We start from the raw sequence: 14,989 nt of genomic DNA on the forward strand, positions 1-14,989 counted from the left end.
ACATGTTCCACTCTCGTGTTGATGTATATAACCTAGCTATTACATGGGTATAACAGACTCATGATATAAACTCGAGAAGTCTTAGATAAACATATTTTTCTTTTATCCTTTCTTCCTCCAAATGGGGTAGGGCAGTAACCACTGAAATTAGAGTATGAACCTGGGCTGAACTAAATTAGCTGCATATTTATCTTTTAACATAGATTGGGGGAGACTAGGCTGAATAGAGGTGGTCTACGCAGCCTCTCAAACAAATCTGCTATCTTAACACAGCAACTTGTATCAAAGTGTTTTCAATGGCTTATTTTCCTTGTATACCAGAGAAATCAGCAAGGTAGACAAGGCTGTCTTTGCAACTCTTTACTTACCTCTTATCTCTCCTGCCAGGCCAGGGCTCCCTCAGTATACAGTGCTCTGCTTTTGTCCTCAAATTATTTTTCCTTATTTGTCCAATGAAAACTCTTGATGTGGTTTGGCTTTTTGTCCCTTCCAAATCTCATGTTGAAATGTAATTTCCAATATTGGAGGTGAGGCCAGGTAGGAGGTAATTAGATCATGGGGGCAGGTCCCTCATGAATGGTTAGTACCATCCCCTTGGTGATAAGTGAGTTAGTTCATGTGAGATCTGGTTGTTTAAGAGTCTGTGACCTCCCCTTTCTCTCTCTCTCTCACTCCCTGTCTCACCATGTGACACGCCTGCTCCCCCTTCACCTTCTGCCATGATTGTAAGCGTCCTGAGTCCCTCATCGGAAGCAGATGCAGGCATCACACTTCCTGTACACCCTGCAGAACCATGAGCCAATTAAACCTCTTTTCTTTATAAATTACCCAGTCTTGGGCATTCCTTTATGGTAGTGCAAACGGATTAATACACTCCCTTTTCCAAAATGTCACTGATATTACAGTATTGATCTGGTCATTCATATTATTATTCATTCAGTAATATGTGGCAAGCACTATCCATTGAGATACTCAAAAGAAGCATAAGACTGGAAAGTATAAGAGGTGGATGGTTGATAACTTTGGCTATCCTAAAGAGTATTTATGTTTAAAAAGGGTTGGTTAACAGAGTTGACTGACAGAGCTATAGGGCAAATACTTCTACTTATTTCTGGGGTTTTAGCTTTTGAAAAATCTTTCTTTCGCTTTTTGCCCAAATGATAAAATGACTGGATTAAATATTAAACCATTCCCCGCCTTTGACTCTTCCAACAATACTTTTGCAGGTATCTCTGGAGTTCACAGGGCTCAGTAAAAACACTGCTTAGTGCGAAAGCACAGGCTGGCATGGTATACATTATGGAAACTTTAAAACGTCAGTTAGCAAGTATATACTTATTATCTAAGAAAAACTTTTATAAATACTCAGTAAAGCAAATATAATCACTGAGAATTTCTGACATATCCATTAAAATTTTTAATTGCCTAATGACTTTAAAAGTTGAATAAACCAAATGTTTTGATTAAACTTGTGAGACAAGCTATGCCTATTATATACATAGTAAAAATAACTATAGATACTAAAATCAGAAATTAAACTATTTGAACTATCACTTAAAGATGCTTTGTGTGAGAATCCAAGTTCTCTTTTAAAAAGAATGTACATCAAGAATTACTTTTCTCTAGTACAAAAAACTGCTTTCCAAATGATTTATGAATAATAGAAATCCTATAATGCTGTATTTTTCAAAAGCCAGACAGAGATCCACTAAGTCACGTGATCAGTTTAGGATCAGAGTACACTGAATATGTTAAGGATAATAAGTATTGTTTAGTTTCAGGTGTGTAATACAATAAGTGGTGATATGAAGATACATTTCTTATTATGGGCCATAGTCAAAAAGTTTGAAAAGTATTGCCCTAACGTGAGCAATTTGGAATCTGGGTTTACGCAAGGCACTTTTGGAGAAATGTTAATATTTTATATTTATATTATTATAATGTCTTAAACACACAGAAAGAGTTATACCAATATTTACATATTAAAGTATTTGGGTTCAAATATGTAAGTTATTTGTCTTAGAACTCTAAAATACTTCAATATTCATGTGTTCGTAACTTAGATAAATGAATTTTCCTCTCACAGAAGCTCTTGACTGTATGTATGATCCTAAATTAGTATTACTAAATAAATCACAGGGTTGGGTTAACTGTAAGGATTAGGCCCAATTTACTTCTAGGGGTGCTGCTGTAAAGGTGAGTAAGGTTTGATACAGATCCAGGATCTTCTTTTACTGTAAAATATAAGACCCCTTATATGGACATACGACATGGAATAAGTTTCTTAAAGTTTAAAAAAAAAAAAAGACTCCTGTAACTCCTATGACTAAACTCAAAGCCCACCCTCTTCCATTACCACAGTTCTTGTTATGCTCTTTTCACAAGAGGCGGTAATAATGACTAATACTTTTCCTTGACTCTCATTTGAGAAGTTGATGATGACTATTTATTGGGATAACAATAACTCTCTTCTCATAAGGTCAAGCAGGAGTTCTACACAGTTCCTGATGTTGAAGCATTTACAAGATTTAGACACAAAACCATAAAAGGGATGAAACACTCCTCAGCAAACAACTACAATTATAAAAGTTCTTATTCAGCACAGCCTATCCAAGGATTATTGTAATTTCCTTACTTGGTACTGACTTTTCCTTAAAGTAAGGTGAGATAAATTTCATTAATCTTTGCTTTCTTCTATGTACTCTCCTAAAACTTCAAAAGGGAGGGCCTTAACAGGGTGAAGGATGATTCTGTTGCAGTTCATTTTCTAGAGCACCACTGTCCAACAGAAATATAATGAGAGCCAAAAATGGAACCATATATATAATTTTAGATTTTCTAGTAAGATGTGCTAAAAAAGTTAAAAAAGGTAAACATTTTAATATTTTATTCCACCCAATATATTCAAATTATCATGTCAATATGCAATCAACATATGAAATATTGGTGAGATATTTTATATTTTTCATACATAGTGTTTGAAATCGATTGTGTATTTTATACTGAACACATCTCAATTGAGACTTCATATTTCAATGCCCATTAAGCCACATGGCTGGTAGCTACTGTATTGGACAGTGCTGTTCTAGAAACTGCTCACATTAAAATATAACAGCAAAGGACCTGCACTCTTTGATTTTCATAAAACTGAAGGCAAGTGAAGAAAGATTTGAACCAATCATGTTTTTGTTACACTATCAGTATGGGATTATAACACAATTTCTGTTTTATTTCTGCCAACCATACTGAACACAAACTCCTACATTCCATTTTAATCATGGAAAAGAATAACTTTGTCAAATACTAAATGAATGTACTTTTATTCTTGGTCTCACTTGAATGATAGAAAAAATGTGTTAATTAGGCTAGTATAAAAAAGAAAAAGCAGATGAAGAGGGAAGTTGAGAAATGTTCACAAATACTAGGATATGACCCACTAAGAATGACTTTTACTAAATATCTTTAATAATTTCTATTCCCTTTGCTTGGAAGACAAAATAAAAGTAAAATATTAAAATCAAGATGAGCTTTCAGTTAGAAAAACCAAGATTAGTGACTTCGTGCTTTTATTTATAAAATGTGGTACGTAACAGAATTGATATATGTTTGTTGTAACTACAGTATTTAGCTATGACAAAACACCATTTCATTTCACTATGCCCATAATTATTTATTATTAATATGATTGTGGGGTTAGATTCAGACCTAGAGCTGTGAAGGAAGACAAGAAGTGGGGGTGGTGGGGAAGAAGAAAGAAAGGGTAATGCGTAACAAAGAGAAAAATGAAAAGAGGTGGAGGTACTGAGGCCATCATCCTCCTCTGTGTTATGACTAGGATGTGTTTCCAGCATTGGTCTGGTTTTGTTTGCCTTCTGAATTTCAAGGATTCCACAGATTTTGTTTTCTAATACTATAGCACATATATTCATAGAAAAAAGTCCTCTGTCATGTTTTGAGATTTTATGAAAAGAGGATGAAGAACCCTAGTCTAATGTTAGATTCCTCTTTACCTGAGAAGCATGTAATTTATATGAAATGTAATAAATTTCTTTTTTTTTTCTTGAGACAGGGTCTGGCTCTGCCGCCCAGGCTAGAGTGCAGTAGTGTGATCTTGGATCACTGCAACCTCTGCCTCCTGGGCTCAAGTGATCCTCCTGCCTCAGTCTCCTGAGTAGCTAGGACTACTGGCACAAGCCACCACACCCAGCTAATTTTTGTATTTTTTGTAAAGACAGGCCCAGGCTGGTCTCGAATTCCTGAGCTCAAGCAATCCACCCACCTTGGCCTTCCAAAATGCTGGAACTACAGGCACAAGTCACTATGCAATACATTTCAATCATCTTATTTTTACCCGTGGACATACAATTGCCATCCCTCATGTAAAAAGATTAAAGTCAAGTGGAGACAATTGTAAATATTCAACTCTATTAAATAATGTACAATGTGAGCTTTAAACATTAATACGTAAAATTATTAGGGAAATAAAATGCTCTCATTATAAACAATGCAATCATAAGATCTAATTGGACTTACTTTTTTAAATATTGATGGAAATATCTCAAATGCTTCAAAAAATAAACTAATACAATCTAAATGGATTTCTAGCTTCTTAATATCTACAGAAAAATTTATTGTAAGCACCTTAATAAGTTAATTACATTTGTGGTTCATGACTAAGACTTACCAAGTTCTGCTAAATTACCAAATGCAACAAGACACATTTCTGTAAGAGCTGCATTTTGGCAGTGGATGCCCAGTAATTTCACTAAGGTAGGAATAACACCCATATTGATAAGCTGAGCTTGAAGCGAATCTGTAAAAACAAAAAACAACAACAACAGAAAAGAAAGTGTTGACATGTCAAATGAACACTACAAGAAGAAAACACCTCTTATTTTCCCTATTGGAAACTCAAAGTAATTTAAATTACAGTAATAGAAAATGAAGTCCATTCATATGATTGTCTTGAACATTTTAAACATTAGTTCAGAAGAGTTTAGTTTTGAATCCTTTGAATAACCAAAAGGCATTTAGAAATAAAAATAGTTTGAAGACTATATCAAATCATTAGTTTTTTAAATGGGGTCTTATACCATTAAAAAGCAGGCTTTTAATAAGTATAAACAAACATTACCATTAGTTTTTGAGTGAAAAAGTTAGAGTAACATTTGCATTACAGGAAATCACAGAATATGAAAAGCATGAGAAAATAGCAAGTTTAATAGACCAAGAAAGAAAAAAATCTTAGAATCCTTTAAAAACACTTTTCATAATACAAAATTAAAAGTATTTAATAAATACACAAAAATGATTGGTTCTGAATAGCTGCAACCAGAGCGTTCTTGATGACTGCTAGGAAGAGATGTACCAGAAAAAAAAAGTTACCTAAAATATTTTTCTTTTTAAAGTTTTATTTAATTATAGTGACAGATCATCTCAGTAAGAGAGAGGAAAGTTTGGGTTAGAGAGGTGAAGAGAATGAGGTTTAACATGGCCTTGTCAGTCATCCTTGCTTGCCTTCATTTTCTAAGAAACTAATTGATTTTGAAGTACTAAACATGCCTTGGATTTCCACAAGGGTTCTTCATGGACAATAATAATAGAATACCTGTAGCAAAGTTGAAGGTAAATGAACCAAAAATGAAAACCAAAAGTACTGCCTATAAGCTAAGAAAGACATACAAAAAACCATATGTTTATGCAAAACACTGTAACTGTCCATAACTGGTTCATCCAAAGATACAGAAATGCTCTTCAAAAATTTTTTTCTCTTTAAAATGATATGCCATTTTCAAGCTAATAATTTTCCCCAAAATCTTTTAAGTTGTTTCTCTTTGCAATCTAAAGACAAAACTCTTTCTTATAAAAACACATGTTCCTCATAGCTCCAATCCCTCGGCAGGGTTGGCCTGCTAATTTTTTTTTATTACTCTTTATAGTTCTTAATCTATAGATAAGGAAGCAGGTGGGTGATTTTCAGAAAAGAACATACAGAGTTGAGCTATCTCACATGCCAGTTCATTATTGCCTGGTGGTCTTTGTTGTTAATTCTTCCTGTTTTCAGAGTGAAGTATGAGGAGATAGTCAACAGAGGCTTAGTGTCCCTGAAAGCTGATGACTAGTTAATTACAAATAATTATATGGTTTGGTTGTGGGAGCCCATCTATAATAGAAAGGGGCCTATTACCAAAATAAGAATAAAAAATAAACATGGAAAAAATGGAAGTTTATGTTTAGAGTTCAAATACTCTAATACAACAATTTCAAATTCTGTAATGAAGTTACGAAATCTAAAAGGAGATAAGAATTAAAATATACTCAACTAAGTAATCTGTATTTATACCTTTGATGTTAAATTTTTTTCTGAATATGAAATTTAGCAATAATTCACAACACTTTAAAATACTTACACAATAGTGTTATATCTATATTATATTGGCAGAATAGTTGCATTATGGTTATAGTATTTGTAATAATCATGCACCAAGGAGCTTTCCAAGTTAGAAATTATTTAGGTTACTTACCAGTAGATAGGGCTCTTTATTAGAGGGTCACCTCTGAAGATCCTTGTTCTTTAGCAGTATTTTTATTTATATATGTATTCATTTTGACTACTTTGTCAAATACTGCAGAGCTGATGAATCATTAAATTTCAGGTATGTAAGCGTGAGCACTAGCGCATGCATTGAATGTGAGTCAAACTCCACTATATGTCTGCATATATGTAAGCATCACACACCCCCTCAGTTCTGTTGGTACAAACTTTAAAAAAATCCACCAGTCTAGGGACATCAGAGGAATAACACATTTTATGGAGAAGATAACAGGAGAATACCACTTAGAAGATAATGCTCTTCATGTTCTGCTAACTTGGCATATCTATCACTTTTCTGTACTGCTTTTACAATGTTACAAATTTTGGTTCCAGGTAAAAGAGGGGTGAAAAGTAAAGAAATGTTATAGCGCTTAATACAGTCTTTGGCATACAAATTGAAGCAGTAATATTTGAAATTGTGGCAGATTGGGAGAAAAAGTTAGCATAGCCAAATGGCACATTGTAGGTATTGCCATAATTCATGAAAATCATGTAGCTTCGTGAAAATGTTTAACTACCCAGGAGCCAAATTCATTATATACTCACATACGACACACATACCACACAAAAGAGAAAAATACATAGCCATCCAGTTGGATGAACTCATTGTGGACCAACTGGGTGCTCTTTTGTATCTACTTCTATGATGCTAACTAAAACAATAATCATACTCAAATAATTCTAAAATTTGTTCACACTGACTGCAGGCCTGCCATTCTACTTGTATAATGAAGGTCCAGAGGAGGGGAGAAAAAAAAAAAAACAGAAACAGGTTGATATAAATTTCCATTTTATGGACAAAGAGGCATCCTAGAATATGGTTCTCAAAGTGTCCCTGGAGCCCTTGCAGAAGATCACAAAGTCAAAGCTATTTTCATAAAAATGCCAAGATTTTATTTGCTCTTGCCACTGTGTTGACATTTGTACCAATGGTACGAAAGCAATGGTAGGTAAAACTGCTGGCACTTTAGCATGAACACCAGCAACGGCACCAAACTGTATTAGTAGCCATTGTTTTCTTCACCATCACAAACAGTAAAACAAACTGCTATTTTTTGCAGCAATTTTTTTGGGAAAATATTTTTCATAAAAATGTTATTTCTGTTAACATATAATAGGTTTGTTATTTTAAAATGAAATACTAAATAATTTTAAATATTTTCTCCATTTAAATTTCTAATTCAATAAATATTGACAGATATAACCCAAATACATAAAAAAGTCTTCTAGGTCTTCTATAATTTTTAGACATCTAAAATCATAAGACCAAAATTTAAGAACCAGTGTCAAAGGACTACCTAATTTTTAAAAAAATTTTTTTGAGACGAAGTCTCTCTGTTGCTCAGGCTGGAGTGCGGTGGCGTGATCTCAGCTCACTGCAACCTCCGCCTCCCAGGGTTAAGCAATTCTCTTGCCTCAGCCTCCCGAGTAGCTGGGATTATAGGCCCCTGCCACCACGCCTAGCTGATTTTTGTATTTTTAGTAGAGACAGGGTTTCACCATGTTGGACAGGTTGGTCTCAAACTCCTGACCTCAGGTGATCCACCTGCCTCAGCCTCCAAAAGTGCTGGGATTACAGGTGTGAGCCACCATGCCCGCCAGGGCTACCTAATTTTTATAAGAGATTAGGAGGTGAGTGGGAAACATGGTAAATATTCTGAAGTTCAATGATGTGCTTAGCAGAAGTGATAACAGGAAAAAAATAAGATAAAATCTTGGTAGGAATCCTAGATTTTGGCACTCTGATATTTTCAGAGAAATTACACTAATAAAGCTCCTAACATCTCATCATGCTTATTTGAGAAGAAACTCTACTTAAGCCTAAGAGATTATTCCAGATTGAGTCTACCTATTTCAGTTACTATGTAGATGTTGCAATTCAGTAGGTGGCGGTGCTGTTTTTTGAAAAGATTAAGTAGGGGTCCTGTTTGTGTAGGATAAGTTGATATTCTTATTGACATAAACAAATGATTGATTTGATCATCTTTTTTGTTTATTGCCCAAAGAAAACTTGCAAATGTTTTTCAAAGGATAATAGCTGACATCTATGATATCACGAATGTTATCAGGAGTATGACTTAAGTGAAAGACAAACAGGAAGAAATTCTTAGAACTAGAAATAGTTCTTGTTCTCTAGACACATTAGGGAGACTAAGTGAAGCAACTGCAGGACTACTACTTCTGCCTCCCTCAGTGAATATCAGCAACTCCAGGGGAATGTTATCAGAGCTCAACAAACACAGCAATTCACAAAAATGTAACCCAGGCCCATACATAGCAAACACTTATGTGTGAAGACAGTCTTTAGACAGCACAATGTCATAAATGTCTGAAGACTCTGTTTTAACTGCTCCTGACACACATCACAGACAAACACTGACCAAATACAGATTTACAAAATTACATAATATCAAAATGACACAGGCCCTACGTGATCTATGGGGAGGAAGAGGAAGAAAGGCACTGAGGGGGTGCAATACAGATGCATATACAAAGAGATATAAGGCAATCAACGCATGCGCTGGTGTGAACACTTACCTACCTACATTTGAATTTCAATGGTTCCAAGTTCTTCAGGTCACACTCATGGAAACTCCAAAGAATGGAGATCTGGAGAGAAGATCTCAAGTTGAGGAACCTTTTCCCCCCTGAGTTTTAAGTTTAATGTTTAAAACATTGGTATAACTAGATTATAGGTCCAGAAAAGTATGCTGAGAATTCCAGTAACTCAACTGAAGTTACTAAAAATAAGTTTGTTAAGAAGATTATAACAGGTTTACCTTATTCCTAAGGCTCTTATAGACAATGTTATAAGATTATTAAGCTTTTCGGTAAACAGAACTTAAGAATGAAATTGTAAAAACAAGACAACACACAATTCAAAATACAGTCTCTACATTAGTACGTAGATATATTATTCACAGTATAATGATATGATATTGCCATTTACAGGCTTGCATTAAAAATCCCATCTACAGTCAAATGAGTTAAGCATAGTTGAAACAGTGAAAGCAGCAAATAAAACTCTTGATGAAAAGTTCTAATACAAATTGGCTAAAAATCATTTGGGCATAATAAAGACTGAAGAAAACTACCTTTGACTTAATGGCATATCTGTATTTCCAAAAAAAGATATGAAAATTAAAAATTAGAAACAATACAACAGTGAAGTAGAGCTTCAAGTTCAAGTGAGTTTTAGCTCTATTATAACACTGGAAAGTAAACTGACTTAAATATGGCTACCAAGAGGATGATTAGTGGTTAAAAACTTTATATACTCAAATGTTTATAAAGTGGAGAACTTTATTCTAAGCCTAGTGTTAAGGATATAAAAACTAGATTACTTACATGTGTTTAAAATTCAATTATTTTAAAGCCTTCTTTATATCAAACATGCATGTGTTTTGCACCCACATTGTTGCTTTAAGCCCCGTTATACATTTCAATGATACATAGAAATTTCAAAAAAAAAAAAAGCCAAGATTCATTAATATTGACAATATTGGAGGTTTAAAACAATACATTTATACATTTCTTCCTAGACGCTAACAAATAAAAAACTAGAAAAGATAATTCTAAAGTTCTTTCTGGGTTCTGAAAATAAAAACTGTCTCTACACGGCAAAATTTCCCTTTTGTAAAAGTTTTAAATATAAATGGCAAAATTATATGCGTGAGATTGATGTAAAACAGAAGCAACAACAAAAAAATGCCAAAGCAAAAATCATGAGATAGTAAAAATATTTTATTATTCTTAAGAAACTTACTCATTTACTGTTCTCAATACAATGACAACTAGAGTGATTATGCCTTAATCTAGTAAATAATTTTTCCCCATATTTACTCCAGGTTAATTATTTGTTACAGATCAACTTTTGTTACAATGAATACTGCTACAAAAAAATTCTATAGATATGTTTATTCTGATTAAAGAAAACGCTACGCTTTCATCTCAGAAAAAAACTGGTCTTTTAAGTTAAATGTGGTCTTTTTTTTTTTAAAGAGGACTACTGCCAGCTGTTGCTTAAGCAGCATTTATTAAGAGAAACCAATTCAGTCTCTGCTTTCATACAGCACTGCTGAGATAAAGACCACATCTATAGTAAGTATAAATTTAAGCCTGAATTTTTGTACAGCAAGTTAAGCTAATGCCAAATTAATTTATATCCCAACATGTGTATCTTACTAACATATGCTTAAAAACATAGAAATCCCTTCTTTTACAAAAGAATATATTAGCTTAAAAAAGAAACTTTTCTAGCTACCATGGGGCATTATTATAATTTAGTTTTTACAGTTTAAAATTGCACAGAAGTCATTTGCAAGGCACAAATTCTGTTAACAAGATACATCTGCATATCCAAAAGCATTTCACTTTCTAGTTTTTCAAGTAGAATTTAAAAATTTTTTAGTAAATAATACAGGCAGTACAATGTTAATTGGATTTTACTTATAGTTAAAAAAACAGGATTAATAATCTTTATAAAAGTTAATTTACACATGATGCTTTTCTGGTTTCAGCGCCTCTCTGAATGGACTTTGTTAAGTGGCCTAAATTAGACATGCAAACACAGACATCTGGCTAAAACCTATTATTTACCTCTGATTTTAGCCTCAGCTTTTGGAAGGCTAAACAGCTCAATGCTTACTTCAACATCATTTCTGGAACCTAAAAATTTGTGCATGATCAATGATTATGTGCCTCATATCATCATATTTCAACTAGTATAGGAACACTTACAGTAAAGATCTGGTCTTTCAGACTTGTTACTATCTGTATATTTATTTTTAAATATAGGTAAGCATTTCATGTAAAGAGAAAATTTGCCTATATGCTTTATATGTTGAAATTCTATCAGTTGAAATGTAAATGCATATTATTATATTAAAATGCACCAACAATTAATGGTGATATACATCTTGTAAGGATGAAATCAAAATCAGAAAACCAATTTTTCCACTTCAAATTTTCACAATGAGAAAAATCTTGAAAATAATATTTGGTAATGGCTATTATTAATCTTCAATCCAGACATAAAGCAAATAAAAATGAGAAAACCATATTAGAGAATGAGCAACTCCAAACATATTTTGCCCCTTCGCTGCCCTCAGCTAAGTGGGCATCTGTGTGGTACTATGGTATTAAATGCACTATCATAATCGCAGTAGCAATCTTGAAGCTAACAATACTGAGAAAGTATTATTCCTGTAATAATATAATGCCAAATTTTAAGTATTAGACTACTAAAATTAGTGATAAAAAGACCGTAACAATTTTATTTTTCTGAGATAAAATTTCAGCTTCTTACATTCAGAAGTTTATTCTCTAATGGCCAAAGCTGAATATAAATGCCAATATTTGACCATGTGGATTTGATACACCTCTACTGAAAATCAAGCTCTCAGCCTGTTCATTAAGTAACAGCATTATAGTAATAGTCTAGGAAGATTATCACTAAAAGCTAACCTGGTCTAATTGGTCAAATTTAATAGGTTGAATTAGCAAGAGGCACCAGGCTAACTAACTGCTCTATTCTTTAGTGAAACAATTTGTTTAAAATAACACTTGTGGTAGAACTTTATGAAAGCAACCTGCTTCAGCAAACTGACCAGAAAGCTGTTGGACAAACAGCAAAAATTCGGAAATTTTTAAAAAAGAGAACAACAGTAAATAAAGGACAACAGTTAGTATAATAAAGAAAGAATAAAAAAGCCTAAGTACTTTTCAGCTGCCCAATAAGTCTTCGACACACTTCATTTAACTCACTGGAGTAAAAAGTGACAAACTGGGCTTCAAAAGATGTGAACTTAAACGTACATCTCCCATGTCTTCATAAATAGAAGGAAAAATAAAACAGAAAATACATGTAAGGTAGTATGATGGAAAATTAGTTTCATTAAAAAAGACAGTATCAGAACAAGGATCTCTGAGAAAGAAGAAAAACTTTAAAAAAGATAATAAATTGCAAAGATACAATTTTACCTTTAATACATTTTGTTTTGTTCTTTTTCCTTAGAGTAAGGCAAAAATAATTTACTATTTAGGAAATATATAAATTATTAATTACCTTGTAACCACAGTAAGTAAACCTTAAAAATAGTTCTTCACTCATCTGAAGCAAATCATTTTTCTAAACATCTAACATCTAGAAAATGCTTTTTCACCTGTAATAAAGTATTGTAATACTGAAACATAAGGATAAACATGCAGCTCAGGCCAACATGCTTTTTAGTTTTTAATTATGAGCTAAGAAATTGTTGCTATTGACTGAAAGTAGCAGCTAAGATTAATTACACACTAAATAATCTTTAATATGGGGAGAAGAAGTATAGGCCTTTTTTAAACAAGTGAATTTAAATAATGAGCTTAATATTTAAACTCAGTTGTCATGCTTCAATAATATGCCACAGGTGTTACATTTCCTAAATTACATACATGGCCTCCCTTCAACCATAGCTTAATTATCATCAGCCCATGTGGCAAATAAATATAAGAATTATCATGTAGGTATCTCAGAGAGATTTCAGGAACTACAAAAAAAGAGAAATTGTTTTTCAATAATGAGGAGTAATTAAAATATTAGAAAAATCGGCTCTATTTGCAGAAATCATATATACACATATCATACATGTATATATAAAATATAGGTCAGATGAAGAAGCCTAGATTGCGTATGTTAATAATTTTAGAAGATACTTTTTCCTTTCCTGATGGCATCTTTCAACTGCCTCTACTTTTCTCTCTTCTGGCATAGCTTATGTAAAATAAGTAACTTTAGTGTTTAATGCTTATCATTTACCACTTTCTTTAAGAGTTATAATTTTCCCTCTATTTGTGTCTCTAGCACAACAATACTAAGAGAAAAAGTTAAACCCTCAATTACACTTTCCATAAGATATTTATTGATTAATTACATCTACTTACAACAATGGTGACTACCAATAGATTTGTCAACAAGGTGGTGTTCTGGTCTTTAGTGCTTTGCTTTAGATCACTGGTTTGTTTCTATTCAAACGTGCAATTAATTCAAGTGTACAAATGCAGACTCAACAAGTTTGTGGATCACCCATGGGAAATTTTTAATTACAGATCTGGTACTTGTTACTACCAGTGTGTTTTCAATGCCCCTTTCTGCTGCCACCATGTACCATATGTAGATAAGGAACATCAACTAATATAGTGGGAAAGAGTTTGTAATGCTTCTAACTTATTTAATGAAGCAAATGCATTCTAATAACATGTTTCTCTTCCAAGTATTGAATTTGCTAATGAAAATTTTAGACAATAGTAAGTATCCAGAAAAGTCAATCAATGAATATTTTCCAAACTCCTATGTGCTAAAACAGTGTTATAATTGAAAACAGCTGGATGACTGAACAAAATTTTCAGTCATCACTGCAATGTTTTGGCATTGGGTAACCAAAGCTAGGAAACAGATAACTTAACAAACATAATGAGATTAAAATACCTACAGTTAAAGGTTTGAGTTCTTGGATTATAGAATAACTAAAGTTGTAACAAAATGAAGAAAAAAAAAATAGCAAGTTCAACACATTCCCTCAAACTGAATGTCAAAGTGTCAACAAGCTTTTCTACAGCCATAATTGTCAAATATTCAGGCTATTTTCATGAGCCACAGAATCAAAGAGTGCTTGTTTGCCATGTGAAAAACATGTATATTTTTTCCAAAATAGATGAATTTAAAATGATTTTTACTAAAGTTTTGTGTTATTTAAATATTATTTTATTTATACAATATTATTGATACAACTTCTTTGACTAAGCAATTATAACTTTCGCTATTCAGATTATTCTACACTTACCTGAGTATTAAGTTTTAACTGCTTCACCAATAGGGAAACAAAAGTATATATCCAGCTCATAGCTTAAAAGTATAGAGTCTTCAGCTAGTTTAAAACTTTTGAAACTGATGAATTATGAATTATATACAGCTTTAGCAAATGGTACAAAAATGACTTTACTGAATATTTTCATAACATATATGACTTGCATGTTTTTAGGAAACTTGTTTTATTCCTTAATGGGTTTAAAAAGTGGATATGCTCTGAGTTTTACAGCATGAACAGGAAACATCTGAATCAAGACATTCTAAGTTTCAATTTCAGGACTAATAAATAATTTGAAAATATTCTCTTCAGGGAAACTATGTTGGTGGATTTTTGTGATCACTCTCAGTACTTTTTTTTTTTCATTAGCATACTTTAAACATTCTATACATACAGCTAAAGAACAATAACTTCCTAACTACAGATAAGGCTAAAGTTATTGGGTCCAAGGGCAGTTAACTTTTCTGCTACAGCAGGAGAAAGCTATTTGTCACTCAATATTTTACTTATAAATTAGCAGAGTCTTGTATACTGATGTTCTACATAG

The 14,989-nt window shown here is 32.7% G+C and overlaps 1 protein-coding gene across 6 annotated transcripts in view; it reads right to left on the bottom strand.

Annotated features, from left to right (window-relative positions):
• Nucleotides 1–14,989, bottom strand: part of RAP1GDS1 (Rap1 GTPase-GDP dissociation stimulator 1) — a 177,367-nt gene that overhangs the window by 47,936 nt on the left and 114,442 nt on the right. For all 6 annotated transcript variants that reach the window (XM_032135840.2, XM_032135619.2, XM_032135773.2 and 3 more), the window contains one exon: nt 4,685–4,813. In XM_032135840.2, coding sequence (XP_031991731.1) covers nt 4,685–4,813 — 129 coding nt within the window. The remainder of the gene's footprint in view (nt 1–4,684; nt 4,814–14,989) is intronic.

The sequence above is a fragment of the Hylobates moloch genome, unplaced genomic scaffold (genome assembly GCF_009828535.3).
Source record: "Hylobates moloch isolate HMO894 unplaced genomic scaffold, HMol_V3 SCAFFOLD_2, whole genome shotgun sequence".
Classification (NCBI taxonomy): domain Eukaryota; kingdom Metazoa; phylum Chordata; class Mammalia; order Primates; family Hylobatidae; genus Hylobates; species Hylobates moloch.